Source organism: Cnephaeus nilssonii, assembly GCF_951640355.1.
Source record: "Cnephaeus nilssonii genome assembly, chromosome: 18".
Classification (NCBI taxonomy): Eukaryota; Metazoa; Chordata; class Mammalia; order Chiroptera; family Vespertilionidae; genus Cnephaeus; species Cnephaeus nilssonii.
The window spans coordinates 45,169,439-45,186,971 of NC_137089.1; the positions used below are offsets into that span (position 1 = coordinate 45,169,439).

Sequence of the window (17,533 nt, forward strand, 5' to 3'; positions counted from 1 at the left end):
TCCCTGCCTACAGCCACTTAGTAGCTGACTTGGTTATCAGCGAGAGGGGGAGAGAGAACATTCACATAAGTTTTATTATAATATATTATTGTAATCTATTTTATTACTAGTTATTGTTAATCTCTTACTGGGCGTAATTTATAAACTAAACTTTATCGTAGGTATGTATTATAAATAGGGAAAAAAAACATAATATATGTAGAGTTTAGTACCATCCTTGGTTTCAGGTATCCACTAGTGGTCTTGGAATGTATCCCCCATGGATAAGACAGACTACTGTAATTACACATATCTGCAGCCATCACCATAATTTTATTTTAATAATTTTTATTGATTTTTAGAGAGGAAGGGAGAGGGAGAGAGAAACATTGATCAGCTGCCCCTGCATACCCCCTACTGGGGATCAAGCCCAAAACTCTGGCATGTGCCCTGACCAGGAATCAAATGGGCGACCTCTCTGCTCATGGGACAACGCTTAACCCACTGAGCCACACTAGCCAAGGCCACCATATTCAGTTTTAGAACATTTTCATCATCTCAAAAAATCTGCACCTTTAGTTCTCACTACCCTATTCTCCCAGCCCCCACATCCTAAACAATACTAATCTATTTCCTCTCTCTAGACCAGTGATGGGCAACCTTTTGAGCTTGGTGTGTCAAACTTCGCCAAAGAACTGAGCATAACTCTGGTAGTGTGTCACTTTGAGGAAAAAACATTATTTCGCAAATGTTTCATCCTCAGGAGCAGCAAATGTTTCATCCTCGGCATGCGGCCGCCTCAGCGGCCGCATGTCATCAGAAATGGCTACGTGTGTCAGTGCTGACACGCGTGTCATATGTTCGCCATCACTGCTCTAGACCCTATTCCTGGCATTTCACATATAATATGTGGTCTTTAGGGACCAACACTTGATCTCATTCAGTCTCCACTTGGCTGATGCCTGAGTTACCTGTTAAATTACCCTCCTTTTTAAAATTTAGCCCATGCACTCAATTTGAGACACATTACCTTATAGATTCATATATACTTAAGATTGTCTTTGCTTGCTGGAGAAAATTAGAAAATTGTTTAAAGCACTTTGATGGAACATACCACCATGTGGCACAGTCTTATTTAGTACTTTAATATCTATTGTTGGAAATGTCGTTTTCTCATACACCTTTCAACTTGTGTTTCTTCACGTTTAGGGACATGGCTTCCACGGGACAGGAGAAACTGTCCACATACCATTTCCATTTGATGAGACAGAACTACAAGGAGGTACCTCACTTCTGATTTGTATCTATTTGATTATCATTAATCTTTGTCACCAGTTCGGTGGAAAACATAGCAGGAAGTGAATGCTTAAAATTCTGAAGTTCTAGGGTGTTACCATTTTGTTTTTAAAGAGTATTGGCCAAAGGTAGTTTTCTGTCATATGCCTTTTCCCACAAAGAACCGACAGTGTAAGACCCACTTAGGGCCTCTGGAGGAATACGGGTCTGTCTTGGAGATGAAGAGAATACATAGGTATCTGCTGAGAGGGAAGACTGGGTTTTCTGTATGTTTAGTCTTTCAGTTTCTTTTTATTGCTTATTATTTGAAGCAAGTCATAGGGAAGATTTTATGCTTTGAAAGATGTTTAGAAAATTGGTTACCTACAATGTTACACACTGGTTTTCTTTTAGGGACTTTTTTAGTTATTGTAGAAATGGGTCCTAATAAACGTTTGTCTCCTACTTCACAGTTTACAGAGCACTTGCATGTATTTCTTGTCTCAGCATTTTTATTATAATTTTTTTTTTTTGCTGTTAAATTTTATTTTTGCTGATGAGAGGATTTGAGTGGATTGCAGTTTGAGCTAAATTAGCTGGTTAGCACCAAGGGGAAAGTCCTGGTTAATATTGGCTCCTGGATTTGGCTGTGCAGTCTCGTACTTGATAAAGATGCAGAGAAGTTCTGTGACAGCCAGTTCATTCTTCCTTTTGTCTAATAGAGAAGATACCTTTTCTCTGTTGAATATTAAGAAAATATATACATTCGGAAGAAAAATACTATCTGATTAAAACTTTGCATATATTTACATAGCACTTATGTTTCCTGCTCCATGTAAAACTGCTGTTCTGTAACCTATTTTTCTGGTTTTTAGAGTCTCATTGCTTGGAATTCAAGAGAGCAGTGAATGGTTCAAGTAATTTAACCTAAGTTACCCCATATAAGAATTTACTGTTCTTTCAAAATGTTGCTCACCACTGCCCCCGCCCCCTAAAGTAAGGAAAGGCAGAGGATTTTTATAGATATTGTCATCTTTTCTCACGGCCAGACTGGGGAGCCTCACGTTTGAAATTAAGTTCTCTCTTTTGGCTGTTGTGAGTGTGTACAAAATGTGGAGAAGAGAGTTCTCTCTTCCCCCAAATAGCCATTTTTTCAGAAATAAGTACTTGTCTGCAACTAAACTTTGCTACTTAATCCTCTGATACTTTATAAATCCTGTGGGGGAAAATGTTCACCTGAGGATACAGGGTAGTGACCATAGGACATTAAAATGTAGAAAATTTCAAGAACTAATTGGTAGTTCTCTTGCCTTGGGAGATTATTGTGAATTATAAAAAAGGGAAATCTCCATATTTGGATATAGAGCATCTTGCTCTTTTGTAAGTTCACAGGTAAGAACTTGAGTTAAAACTTAAATAATTCATTAGGACATAATTTCAAGTATATTAGCTTTAATTTCAAAAATATGTATATTTAATAAATTTCCTGGTAGAAGCCCACCAAGTAAGCATTTGAGGCAAAATAGAAGCACAAATAGACGCTTAGAGAATTTACCACCGACTATTTGCTTCTGATATAACAAATACCTCCTGAAGGCTATAAACATTATATGTGTATAGCATCCTTTTTTGTTCACAGATATTTCTTCATTGGAATCAATCTTGATAGATTAAAGTATAAAAGTAATTCTAAGAATTGTTTAATAAAAATATTTTTAAGTTTTTCATGTTGTATTATTTCACAAAACTATTCACTTATCATTTGATGTCAACTCTTTGTTCTTAGAATTTACTCGTGTCAATATGGGTGTTCATAAAGCATTGGAAATATTAAGGACTAAGGTGGACTTGCAGCATTTTTGTGGCTATATCACCATGTTGAATGCTTCGAGCCAACTTGCAAGCAGAAAACTCAGTGATGCTTCTGATGAGAGAGGTTAGCCAATAGTTGGGTTTTAAATTAAGATCACTGGTATTGAGTTAATCACAGCCTAATTATTTAAAAAGCACGGAGACCTTTGTGGGGATGTTGAATTATTTAACACTTAATTGCTTTTTCACTGAAGTATGAGAAAATATTCTGTGACATCATTTGGACAAGTATCAGTTGTTCAAATGGAGAGAATATTAAGTGTATCACTACATAAGTGATGACCTGGGTGGGGCTGGAATATAGAAAGGTTATCAGGTTTTAGTCCTTTACTGTTATATCTATGTTTATAGGCTTTAAATTAACTTCCTTTATGGGATGATGGTTTCAGAGTTTTAGTCTCTCAGTAAAGCTGTCCCCCGTTCTTCCCTTTTGACCTTTCTCCTTCTGTGAAGGCACCATTGTCTCAGTTACCCAGGCCAGAGTCCTATGGCTGTCACCCTTCTCCTTCTCTACACTGTCCAGTTGTTTCCAAGTTCTGTGAATTAATCGTGGGAAAAGTCTCTCAGATCCATTTCTTCCCTTCTTTCTTTTTTTATTCTCTGTAACTGCCATTCTAGTCTGAGTCCCGGTCCTTGAAGCAACCATTTTCTGCTTAGCTTTCCTGGAATCATTCTCTCTCTTTCTATCTTGTCTGTCCTGCATAGTGATGATGGCTAGTTTTCCTTAGGTATCTTTTTCTTTCTTCTTTTTTTATCCTCACCCAAGGATATTTTTCCTCTGATTTTTAGAGAGAGTGGAAGAGAGAAGGAAAAACAGAGAGAAATATCAATGTGAGAGAATACATCGATTGGTTGCCTTCTGCATGAGCACTGACCTGGGCCCGGTCCGGGGAGGACCCTGTAACCGAGATACATGCCCTTGACCAAAATCGAACCTGGGACTCTTCGGTCCACAGGCCTACGCTGTATCCACTGAGCCAAACCAGCTAGGGCCTCTTTTTCTTTATTTTAATTTAAATTTTTATTTTCCAATTACCTTTTCATGCTTACTAATTGTTTCTGCTCTGACCTAATTCTGGCTTGTAATTTGGCTGTGGTTGCCATGGTGCCAGCTCTGGTCTATGACTCTAGGAAACATTTCAGTTCAATTGTCTGTCGTCAATTGACTCTATTCCTTGAGCCTCTTACTTTGAAATCCTGAGAAAATAATTATTGCTAGCCATCCAGTGGATTGGATTGGCTCTCTTTGAGTTAGGTATCCATTTGCGGTCATTTACCTTTGGCCAGAGGATTTGGGTAACTTTTGATTTTTGACATAGCAGGTTTTTTATATTTATTATGACTGTGTAATAGGCAGTTTTCAACAGTTGACTGCCAAGTATCACAGGGGCATTTTCCAGAGAAGAAGGCTATGGAGTTAGGCAGTCATTTCAAAGCATGGCTGCTATAGCTGCCGTGTTTTGTTTCATTCATTCCATAAACATTTACGGACTGTCTGCTTAGATGCTGGAGACATTTAAATTTGTAAGACCTGAGGAATTATACCCTAGAGAGGGAGACAAGCAAGTGAATCAGGCTGCTGTGCTGTGTTAAGACACTGGGCTAGGGCTCTGCTTTAGCTTACAGTGCTGAAGTATGACGGCTGAGCTATCAGAGAAGGCCTCTAATGGAATGGAAAGTTTGGACTGAATTTTGAATAATGAGGAGTTACCTACACAAAAGATGATTGTTGTTTATGTGGAAGGTAGCAGCCTTTCAGGCAGAGGGAATCAGGGAATAGAGGAGCTTGTGGCAGCCAAAAGAAAGGATCTATTGGGCAGAAGTAGGTGAGAGTAGAGAAGTAGGTGAGAGTAGAGAAGTAGGTAAGCTCTAGGAGCATCTTCTCTGCTGAAAGTTATGGGATGTCAAAAAGAATTTTGAAGAGAAACGATGTAATCAGACTGCATATTTCCATGGGGTAGAAATGACTTTAGTAGTGAGCTAACTGACAGTCTAAACTTCTCTTCTGCCATCTGAATCCTTGTTTTTACAACCTTAGCACTATTTACGTTCTGAGCTTTGTTGTGGGGCTGCTCTGTGCATTGTAGCATGTTTAGCATCCTTAAATATCAGTGGCATCCCTGTTCCCATTCATGACAACAAACCTGTCTCCAAACATTGCCTAGTGTCCCTTGGGGGACAAAATTATCCCCCAGTTGAGACCTACTGTTTTAAGGTTAAGGACTAGTCATTGTTTTCTATTGCCATTTCTGTTGCCTGAATCCACTTTTATGTTAGAACTGATTTACTGACAACTTATACCAACTACTAGAATCTTAATATTTGTGTTTGTCCTTAAATTACAAGGTGAACCTGATTTGGCTTCTGGCTCAGATGTAAATGGAAGTACAGAGTCGTTTGAGATGGTCATTGAGGAGGCAACTGCAGATTTAGCAACTAAACAAAACTCTGGTAAGGTTTTAAAAATTATTTGCAATCTTTTTAAAAATATATTTTTATTGATTTCAGAGAGGAAGGGAGAGGGAGAGAGATAGAAACATCAATGATGAAAGAGAATCATTGATTCGCTGCCTCCTGCCTGCCCCCTACTGGGGATCAACCCCGAAATTCGGATATGTGCACTTAACTGGAATCAAACCTGGGACCCTCCAGTCCACAGCCTGGCGCTCTATCCATTGAGCCACACCAGCCAGGGCTTAACTTTTTTGTTAAGTCATTTGGATGTCATTTGTCCATAATGGACCTTGTAATAAGAATTTTCTAGCAAACATTTTTGTATATTTAGAATAGTAAAATACTATTAAAATATGACCTGAGAATAGTGACTTAAGTTTCATTTTTCCTTTGTTAAATATTTCGGTTAATTCTCTCATCTTGTAGATATCTTTCAGTTGGGTAAAAGACCACTTTGAACATCTGATGAAAACTAGTGCCTTCTCCTCAGAAGCATGTACATCCTCAAAAAACATTCTTTCCTATTTCAGAGATTCACTCACACTCCTTCCCCCTCCCGAGTTCTCTCTCCTGCTCAGCCCATTGGTGGGGGTGAAAGGAATCTATGAAAATCCATGGACCTCAATTAAGAAACCCCAGTCAGTTATAATACATAAATTTATGCATGATTAATAAGTTTACATGTCCTTTTATAGTTGCCACAACAGAAGCAGATTGGGTTCCTCTTGAGCTGTGCTTTGGAATTCCACTGTTTAGTTCTGAATTAAACCGGAAAGTTTGTAGAAAAATTGCTACCCATGGCCTTTGCAGGAAAGAGAGGTAAGGGTTTATATTCATTGTCATCTTTTCATCTATGAGACTTTCAAGTCAGTAATATTTGCTATATCTTTCTTTTATTTTATACATGAACATAGTAATTACCTGTGTATATTTGTTTATTGAATAAAGTTTGCTAATTTAAGGGTTTTGCTATATTTTCAAAATTAAACTTTTATACCTCAGAAATTAGGCACATGCAAACATTTTAGGCACATGTTTTAGTTAATTATAATTATACTAGAGTCCCAGTGCATGAAAATTCATTGCACTGGAGGCAGGGGGTCTCTCAGCCCAGCCTGCCCCCTCTCTCAGTCTGGGAGCCCCCAGGGCGGGAGGTGACCCCGTGATCAGGGGAAGGTGATGCCCCCATAAAACCTCTGCTGCTGCCACTGCCAGCAGCGCAAGCCTCGGCTGGCCCTGGTTACCTGAGCCTCGGGAGGCCCTGGGCAGCCTGGCAGCCGCCATCCGAGGCTTGTCTGCACCTCGGGCCGGCCCTGGGCAGTTGGGGTGCTTAAGGAGACTGGGGGACTTCAGAGGCAGGCGCGCGGAGCGGCTGGACCCGCCTGGGGGCGGGCCTGGTCATGCCACGTGCCTGCTGCCCCAGCGGGGCTGAGGGGACTGGGCGCCGCCATCTTTGAGGGTGTGACAGTCAATTAGCATATTCCCTCCTTATTGGCTGTGGGCGCCGCCATCTTTGTGAGGGTGTGGCAGTCAATTAGCATATTGCCTCTTTATTAGATAGGATTTACTTAGTTACCCAAATTTGGTGAGAGTATGGTAAACCGAGAATACTCCTGATAGTATGAGTCTGGTTTTTTAAAATATGTAAATGTCTGTAGAGAATTTCTCTTGTGGACTTCTCTTACTCAACACACACACACTCAAGTTATGTTATCTTAATAGTGATTATGTCTTGTGGAATTATGGCTGACTTTCAAAGTTGTCTTTAATTTCCACATTTCCTAAAATGAGCATTTATTACTTACCAGAGATTACATGTAGGTTTTCCCTCATGACAACTCTGATCCATTGGTCATGGCTGCTAAGAGGTAGTGTTGTAAAGACTCTGAGACTGACTGGGTTAGTTAGAAAAGAGCATCATTGAATCTGATTGTCAGAGTGGGTAATTTGGAGAGGTGATATCTACCGATCTGTTTGACTTATTTAGGAAAACAGAGTTGGATAATAAATCATTTAACTGGCTTAATGTAGCTTATATCAGAAGATTAAAAGTACTCAGTTGACAAGTTATTTATTTATTTATTTATTTATTTATTTATGTTAATCCTCACCTGAGGATATTTTTCTACTGATTTTTAGAGAGAATGGAAGGGAGGGGGAAAGACACAGAGAAACATCGATGTAAGAGTGACACATCGACTGGTTGTGTCCTGCACATGCTCTGACCAGGGGAGGTATGTGCCCTTGATCAGATTCGAACCTGGGACTCTTCGGTCCAGGGCATTCTTCTATCCACTGAGCCAAACTGGCTAGGATGATAAGTAATCCTATCTGATAATAGACAAATATGCAAATTGACCATACCTCCAACACACCCACAAGCCATGCCCACAAGCCACGCCCGCCATCCAATCAGAGCAAGTATGCAAATTAACCCAAACCAAGATGGCTACAGCCACAGAGAGCAAGGTTTCCTAGGTAACAGAGGAAGCCAAGCTTTCCGCCTGCCCTTGCCAGGCCTAAGCCTCCACTCAAGCTACAAAGTTTCAATTATAGAAGGTAAACAAATTCAAACAAATGGCGGCAGAATGGAGCTTGAGAGAGCAGGCCAGGGTTGCCGCCGGCAACAGGGGAAGCAAAGCTTTCCACACACCCTGGCCGGGCCCACCCGCTTAAGGCAACAAAGTTTCAATTATAACCCCAACACAAATGGCTGCCAGCCTCGGAGGGAGCCCCAGGCTTGGCTCCGCTCCAGGCTACAAAGTTTCAATTGTAGAAGGAAAATAAATTCCAGATACCAGGGCCTCCGCTTGGGTTGCCAGGGGGCGTGGCCGGCCTGCAAACCACCACAGGCCTGAGGGCTCAGGCCGCCCCACGCCCCAAGGGAACCCCCACCTGATCCGGGACACCCTTCAGGGCAAACCAGCTGGCCCCCACCCCTGTACCAGGCCTCTATCCTATCTAATAAAAGAGTAATATGCAGATTGATCATCACTGCAACACACAATATGGCTGCCCCCATGTGGTCAAAGATCCTGCCCCCATGTGGACACAAGATGGCCACCACAAGATGGCCAGCAGGAGAGGGCAGTTGGGAGGCACCCAGCCTGCAAGGGAGGGCAGTTGAGAAGGACCAGGCCTGCAAGGGAGGGCAGTTGGGGGTGATCACCCCTGCAGGAGAGGGCAGTTAGGGGTGACCAGGCCGGCAGAGGAGGGAAGTTGGGGGCAAACAGGCTGGCAGCAGAGTGGTTAGGGGGTGATCAGGCTGGCAGGCAGAAGCGGTTAGGGGCAATCAGGAAGGCAGGCAGGCAAGCAGTTGGGAGCCAGCAGTCCTGGATTGTGAGAAGGATGTCCGACTGCCCGTTTAGGGATCCGACTGCCCACCGGGATCGAGTCAGACATCCCTCGAGGGGTCCCATATTGGAGAGGGTACAGGCTGGGCTGAGGGACAACCCCCCTCCGTGCACGAATTTCGTGCACTGGGCCTCTAGTTTTTAATAACTGTCCTCTAAAATAAAATAAGACATGAATAAAATAGAAATGCTACAGCTTTAAAGATTGTCACTATAATTGTTACCTATTTATATATTTGAAAAATATTTAATTTGGTGGGTTGATGTATGTTAAATATGTCAGACTTCATCCCTCCAAGTGCATAAATTTTTATTTAAAAAGGTTTATTTAGTAAACATTTATATTTGCTAGCAGTTTAAACCTTATAACAATAAATTTTAATTTTGATAATTTGTGATGTTTTATTTCAAAATGGTCTTTTTATGTACAGTTACTCCCTATTATTAAAAGAGGCAAAAACTTCATTGATGAGAACCATTGAAATTGGTTTTTAAAAAACTTTAATGTGGTTAATCGGGATTTATATGCCGATATAAATGTTTTGAAATTAGTAAAATTAAACTCTTGTTAGATATTAAATTAGTAAAATTAAACTGTTGAAATTAGTAAATTTAAACTCTTGTCATTATATTTGTACTAAACTTTCCCCCCTTTTTTTCAGCCTTCAAAACCTCTTACATTCCAGTAGAAAACTTTCTCTACGAGTCCTTAACTTTGTTCACTCATTCCAGGTAATAAACCAGAAGATCCAAATGGTATTGGTGTAGAGCTTTAAATGCAAAACACTTCCATGTTTGCTTTGAATCTCCACTGCAGTAAGACATGAAACAAGCATTAATTTAAATTTATACACGAAGACACCAAGATTCAGGAAGTAAACTGACTTGCACCTGAGTTCATGAGCCAGGTCTTCTGGCTCTAAAGCTTGGACTCTGTTCTGTGCCAGTGCTTCATGCAGCAGGAGTGTGTTAAGCAGCTGTTACAGGCCACGCATTGTACGAGGTGCTGGTTCTTGAGTCTGGTACTCCATTAACAACTGAAGTGAGCTCCATTGTTGTGGTAGTGAAAGCCAGTGCTCTAGACCTTTTGTGTCCTGTGTCCCCATCCACCTTCTCTCCGCCCCCCCCCCCCCAACACACACAGAGGAAAGGATACCCTAGATTTAATTTATAGATAAACTAGAACAGAATATTTCTGTTCAGAATATCTGATCTAATATTATGATATTAATATTTTAGAGTTTTGTTTCATTCATTCTTTCAATAAATACTTGTGTCTACTCCATGCCAGACCCTTTACCAAGTGCTGGGGAAACAATGATCTCTAAGACACTAGAGGAGCTGAGAGGATTGTACAAGACACTAGTCGAGTAAACGTCGATTTCAGTAGGTACTTGGAAGGAGTCGGGCTCCTTCAAATCTGATGGGCTCCAAAGCTAGACCTACTTCAAATAGGTAGAGATGCTATATAATCTGAAACCTAAAGGATGGAAAAGAGTATTCCAGGCAGAGCTTAGCAGGCACAAAGGTCCTGTGTCCAGAAAACAGAAGGCCAGTGTTTCAGAAGCCTCGTGAAAGAGGGGCAGTGGCAAGAGGGGTGGGGAGGGCCTTCTAGAATGTATTAAAGCATTTGTGGTTTATGCTGAGTGCATTAAAGACTTAAACAAACAGAGAATGACGTTATTTCTTTAAAGATTAGTTACTGTTTAGAGAAAGATTAAAAATGGGCAAGCATAGAAGTAAGATTAGTTTGGAGACTATTGTAATAGCCCAAGAGTAGCAGCCTTTCTCATTAAAAACCCCACAAAAACACAGTTTTGTAGGTATCCACAATACAGGTTTGTTTATTACACATACATACTGTTATACCAATAAATTATGTATATTATAAAACATAAACATAGAGATTCTTAAAGGATGCAATAAGTAGATACAAGATTTTAAAATTTTTGTAGTACCATACCCCACTTTGGAGTGAGTACCCCACTTTGGAGGCCACTGGCCTAAAATGGCAGTGGCTTTGGTGAGTAAGGTAAATTACTTTGGGATCCATGTTAGAGGTTGATTGACAGAACTTGGTGATTAGTTAAATGTGAGGAAAATATTGAGGTGTGGTAGAAAGGGAGGAATCGAGAGATTCTCATATTTCTGAGTAGCTTGATGTGGGGAGTAGGGGACACGGTAAGTGTGGCACGTGTGGTGCAGCACTGAGAGCGAATGTCAGGGGCATGTTTGAGCCCGGAGTTCTCAGGGAGGTCTGTGCTGAATATGTGCCTGTGAGAGCCCTGGGAGTGGGTGGGCTGTCCTGGTGCTTAATGCTGCGTGAGGGTTTGTAGAGATTGTCTGAGAACTAACCTCTTCTTATACCATAGTCGCATAGCCTAGTATTTTTATTCATTTCAAAGCACTTAGCATAGTCTAACTTGTGGTAGTCATTTCTGCATATGCTAATACCTCTCATTGATTCTTTTGTGTTTGTGAGGTAAGTCTTTGCATCTCCATTAGTGCTTTGCATTCCATAAACATTTCTCCAGTAATCAAAGTCTACTTTTCTCATTAGCTATACTAAGTGGTTTGGCCACATGTAGAATACAGAATTTTTCTCTTGTTTCTGATCTTTTAGGAAGGTGCTGCAACACTGGATATTCACACAGAGGCCAGCTTTTCAAGTTTGCTCTCCCCGTCATCCCAAGCAGATCTGGGAGTCCCACTGCCCGCAAAGAACTTGGTATTTAAAGATGGCATCTTATCAGAATGGAGTGGACGGTCACCTTCCTCACTGCGTATAGCTAGTCTCCATTTGCAATGATTTGGTTACACCATTTGTTGCTCACACTCTCTGCCTTTTTTCTTTCTTAAGGTTAGCTTTATAGTGCCAGCCACTGAAAAAGTATCCTGCCGCTGCCGTGCGATTCACGCTTACCTGATGTTCAAAGTTTGGGGAACACGTTCATGGTTTCTGAAGTTTTCCTCATCGTTGCACTTCCTAATGCAACCAAGAGCTTTTTAGCAGCCTGCACTGTATTTTTTACCTTGAGACAATCTGCATTTCTTTTATAAAACAGGATATACTTTATAGGCTTTATGATGACTGTTACGTTTATAAGCAGTCACTACGAATATTGCAGTGGTAATTTTATATGTTAGGTTATCAAACGTAAATCTTGTTTAGTTTTATATTTTGTTACTTACTCTGTAGGGGATCATGGGAAGAGGGGAACTCTTCCTTTGCAAAGGCTTCTTGGTACTTCAAGTAGCAAAACTATGAAACATACACATCCAGTCCTGAGAAATGATGTGACGGGGCATTACGAATTCCTGTGGCTGTCTGTAAATTATGTATATCAGTTGAACATTGTTGAAGGTATGTAAATCAGCATAGTTCTGTATAACTTACCCTTGATTTATAAGGTCTTAACTCCGACTCTGACTCTACATTGACATCTCATGAGAAGCTTTGGAAAGCATTCTATTTTTAAACAACATTTATATGTGGACTTCTGTTGTCACTCACTTTGGACTTTATATTTTCATAAGAGTCTTTCTGGAAAAATAGAATTTATTTTCCGTTCTTGTAGCTGTGGCTGCTGCTAAGTGCAGCAGCCACAGCTGCACTCAGCAGCAGCCGTGACTTATTTTTGTTTGTAGTGTTACCAATTTCACCGTGACTTATTTTTGTTTGTAGTGTTACCAATTAATTGTTATGAAATTGAATTTGATGTTCTCAAACCAAGGGTTGTGATTTTAGGTTAGAATTATATAAGAGAAGCATTAAAGCTATGTCTTCTGATCAAAATACTTTAGTGAAAAGCCTACTTTGAAGACCTATTCTTAGGCCGTTTGGATCTTAAATTTATGTGAATAGTTTGGGGAGGAAATGATAAAGGAAAATTGAGTAATTTCAAAATGTTTCTTGAGTCATTGATTCTTTTAGTGTCTCAAATATTAATTAGAATAATTGGAATCACTTTTTAGATTTTTCAAGTTACCTTGGGAAATTTGTGCAGTGTTATAGTTTAGTTTAGCTCTTCTCCTAGGATAACGGTTTGCTAGTTTAGAACTGTAACCAAATGAACTGGTCAAAGAACATATATCTAAAACACTTAAGGCATTAGAAAATTTGGGAATGTTAAAACCTAAACATTTTTGCTGATAATTCTTGTTATTTATAGAACTGACATTTGTGGATTTCAACATACTTCTGGAAATATATGCCTTTTTAAAAACTGTTAACATAACCATGCATTCAGCCCCATGGCCTACCCACAGAATTGAATCTTTTGGAGCAGGTTACCTGTGGCAAGTCAGTGCCGTGTTTAGGTAAATGCAGTTAACTTCTAGTTTTCTACTTTCTCTTATATGAGGTAGAAATCAGTGTATCTTATAAATGTTTGTCTATAAAAGGAAAAATACATACTATTAAAATAATTTCTTATGACTGTGAATCACTCATTCCCCCCAATAGTTGATATTGGACATTCCTAGTGGTATTAGGTATGTATGTAACTTACAGTTTTTCAACCAAAAGTTGAAAGTATTTCATTTGATCAGGGCTCTTTAATCTCATTTGCTTTGTTTGAATTAACTGTAGTTATTTTATTTATTCCTGTATTACCAGTCTAAGTCTATTGTAGTGACATGTACACTAATAAAGAATCAGATATTTGTACTTGTTGGCAGTGAACCCAGTTGTTGGTGAATTTAAAACTTAAAATGTGGGAGCAATTTGCTGCTGCATTTCCTTTGAGAAATAATGGAAGAAGAAATAGAACCCAAAAATGATCATGAATTTTAGGGAAAGTACTGAAAAAGCATGTGGCCCGCTCTGGTTTCTCCTGTGAATAAGGAAAGATTCTGGTTCCCAGCTGAAAACCTCATTTTTAAGGAGGGCAGTCTTCTTTTTAATTTTAATTTTATTTTATTTTAGTTTTGGTTAATCCTCACCCAATGATATTTTTTCCATTGATTTTTAGGGAGAGTGGAAGGGCGGGAGGGAAGGATAGAGAGAGAAACATCTATGTAAGAGAGACACATCTATAGGTTGCCTTCTGCATGCATCCTGGCCAGGGCTGGGGATTGAACCTGCAATCCAGGTATGTGCCCTTGACCGCAAATTGAACCAGCGACCCTTTGGTGCAGAGCCTGGTGCACTAACCACTAAGCATCTTTAGCGTGGGCAGGCCAGGCAGGTGGTCTGCATTTTTATAACTGTTAGCAAAATGTGCAGGCTGCTTTGTGCTTTGCTTTATGAATTTGGCTTCGTCTCATATTTTAACTCATGTAAAGATGCATCTCTTAAATCTTATAAGTATTGATCCATTTCAACAAAAAGGTAAATGTAAAATACAGACTTTATTAATTTCCAAAGATGATTTGTGAAATAATTTTTTTGCAGATGTTTAAAGTAATTTCATTGGCTTTTGCTACCTCTCATTTCTTTCCCCCTGTAATGTAGCTTAAACCATGGCAAACATTCCTTGGAAACTAAGAGAAAAAAGGTATCAGGAAGGACATGGAATTTAGTGCGATACAATTTCACCTCAAGTGGGTCTAAAGAACCACAACTTTGTTATTAAAAAAAGATGATCATCTGATTTCCTCCCTTTTAAGTATATAACCAGATGATTTTGTGGGTTTTTAAAAAATATTGGTTTCTTTTATTTGATGTATTTAGTTTTCTGTTATTAATCGTTCTCTTTTATGTTCAGTGTTTCAAATACAGTTTGTATTTAAAGATTTTAAAGTACCAAAATTGTAACTAAGTACAGTGGATTGTTTTCTGGTATGATATTAAATATGAAATGTATAAAGTGTTGTCAATTTGATTATTGACACATATACTATGTTTACAAATAAACTGGTGGTAATCAATGACTGAGAAAATGTGTATAATCTTCTGTAAGTCCCTTTCTTAATTTTAAGTACAACCATGCTGCTGTGGCTTTCCTATGCATTTTTTTAAACAACCTTTTTATTTTATAATTTCACATTTACTCTCTATCCCCTTCCCTCTGCTTCCCCTAATGTTAACACCTTATGTAAACTATAGCAAATCTGTTAAAACTCAGATACTCACATTGATATGCTGCTATTTACTAAACAGCAGACTTGATTTGGTTTTCACCTGTTTTTCCACTAATGTTCTTCAGTTCCAGGATCCAACCCAGGATACCACATTGCATTTATTTAGTCATTAATGGTTCTTTAGACGACTCCTACCTGTGACAGTTTCTCAGTCTTTCATGACCTTGACACTGAAGGGTACTGCGTGGCGGTTTGCAGGGTGCTGCTTTGTCGGGAGGGACAGCACAGAGGTGGTGTGCCCTTCCACACTGTATGGTATCATGGGTATGTGATGTCGGTGGGCAGCACTGTGATGTTCCTTCTTTGGTTTAAGGTGGTATCTGCTACGCTTTTCCACTTTCCATGCTTTCTTTGGAAGTGAATCATTAACTCGAGCCCACATTCAAGGGGAGTGGGGCAGTATATAATATTTATATTAGTATGTGATCCTGGCTACTTACTTTATACTTTAGTTTGAAATCCAATACTGTTATTATTTTGTGCAAATTGTTTCAGCTTTGGGTATTGGGAACATTTGAGATCTCCTAAATTCTTTTGACATGCTCCTATTATTTTTTTTAAAGACCATATTCTTTGTGGTACTACAAGTATTATCTGGACGCCTGCCCAGGAATGAGCTATTCCTTCAAGGACCCCTGATTCCTTTTACTGGAGATGGTATTTAGAAACCAGGATCTGGGTGATGGGTGTGCTTGTTGCTACTGATTGTGTGCCTCTTCAGTCGAACGAGCTGAGAGATAAAAATATGTATACTCACCAATGTATAGGTGCACATCTCTGTATTATTTCTAGATCTATCTCTGTGTGTATATTAAGTAAACGTTTAGTTAAACTGACTCCCATCAGCAGCACAGGTTCATTCTGGTTTTGCCCTTGGCTTATTTGTAACCTTCCTTCCTCTGAAAGGGAGTAACCTGGCTCTTGTTATCTGCAATTTATTTATTTGTTCAGCCCTAGAATACTTAAGTTGTACCCTGTGAGAAACAAATTAACCAACTAGAGTATAGTGTTTAAGTGCTTTTTTTGTCTTTAGCCCTAGAGCAGTGGTTGGCAAACTCATTAGTCAACAAAGCCAAATATCAACAGTACAACAATTGAAATTTCTTTTGAGAGCCAAATTTTTTAAACTTCTTTTAACGCCACTTCTTCAAAATAGACTCACCCAGGCCGTGGTATTTTGTGGAAGAGCCACACTCAAGGGGCCAAAGAGCCGCATGTGGCTCGCGAGCCGCAGTTTGCCGACCATGGCCCTATAGTATCTACTCAAAGTACCATTTTCCAAGTAACTTAGTTTCACTTCTTTTATTCCCACTCCCTTCATTGAGGGTATGTCATACATTTGTAAAACATTCATTTGTCACTGCATTCCACCTGGGATCTGACAGGCCAGCTGATTTTTTCACACAGTAAAGTTCATTTCCGTTGGGTCTTTGACACATGTATAGTCCTGTGTCCACTGTCTCAGTGCTATTCAGAACAGCTCTATCACCCTAAAAACTTTCCTGTGCCCAGCTCCCCACCCCTGGCAACCACTATGTTTTCTTTCCTACAATTTTGCTTTTTTTCAGAATGTCATAAATGGTGGAATTGAAGAATTTGTAGCCTTTTGAATCTGGCCTTTTGCATACCAAAATACATTTTAAGTTCATGTGTGACTCACTAGCTCGTTCCTTTCCATTGCTGAGTACTTCATTGTATGGATGTGTTAAAATTTGGTTATCATTTAACATTCCCATATAAGCTTTAATCTATAATAATAAAAGCTTAATATGCTAATTAGACCAGACATCCTTCCGGACAAAGCCACGGTGGCGGGGGCTGAGGCAGAGGCGGCAGAAGCCCCCTGCCCCAGCGGTGGTGGGGGCCAAGCCCCTTGCATGAATTTTGTGCATCAGGCCTCTAGTAGAAACATGTTTTTGGGTAAATACCTAGGAGTGGGCTTGCTGGGTCTTGGTAAGGGTATTATATATAATAAAAGGGTAATATGCAAATTGATCCTAACGGCGGGACAACCAGAATGACGGCTTGACCAGTCACGGAGGCGCACTGACCACCTCTCGATCCTTCCCCCCGGCAGGCAGGCTCCCATCACCCTATGGCAAATGGGGAACCGGGGGTGGGTGGCGGCAGGGGGCAGGGCTGGCGAGTGGGCGGAACAGTCGGCCTCTCGGTTCCTCTCCCCGACCAGCAGGCTCCGATTACCTGATGGCAAATGGGGAACCAGCCAGAGATGGGTGGTGGTGGGGGGTGGGGCCGGCTGCCGGCAGCTGGGGAAGATGGCCCTGATTGCAGGCCAGGCCTAGGGACCGTACCCGTGCACGAATTTCATGCGCTGGGCCTCTAGTATTTTATAAGAAACTGCGACACTGTCTTCCAAAATGACTGCCGCTTTGCATTACCACCAGCAGGGAATGGGCTCCTGTTGCAGTGACCACGTGGTCGGTCTATTCGTTTCTGTACGGAGAGATGATGTTGGCCATCTTTTCGTCTGCTTATTTGCCATCCATATACCTTTT

General features: G+C 40.3%; 1 protein-coding gene across 1 annotated transcript in view; it reads left to right on the forward strand.

Annotated features, from left to right (window-relative positions):
- FAM91A1 (family with sequence similarity 91 member A1) overlaps positions 1-17,109 on the forward strand; it is a 46,567-nt gene extending 29,458 nt beyond the window's left edge. The window contains exons 19-24 of the mRNA XM_079796659.1: positions 1,189-1,261; positions 3,041-3,190; positions 5,473-5,577; positions 6,276-6,399; positions 9,596-9,665; positions 11,557-17,109. Coding sequence (XP_079652785.1) covers positions 1,189-1,261; positions 3,041-3,190; positions 5,473-5,577; positions 6,276-6,399; positions 9,596-9,665; positions 11,557-11,742 — 708 coding nt within the window. The 3' untranslated portion in view covers positions 11,743-17,109. The remainder of the gene's footprint in view (positions 1-1,188; positions 1,262-3,040; positions 3,191-5,472; positions 5,578-6,275; positions 6,400-9,595; positions 9,666-11,556) is intronic.
- The last annotated feature ends 424 nt before the right edge of the window (positions 17,110-17,533 follow it).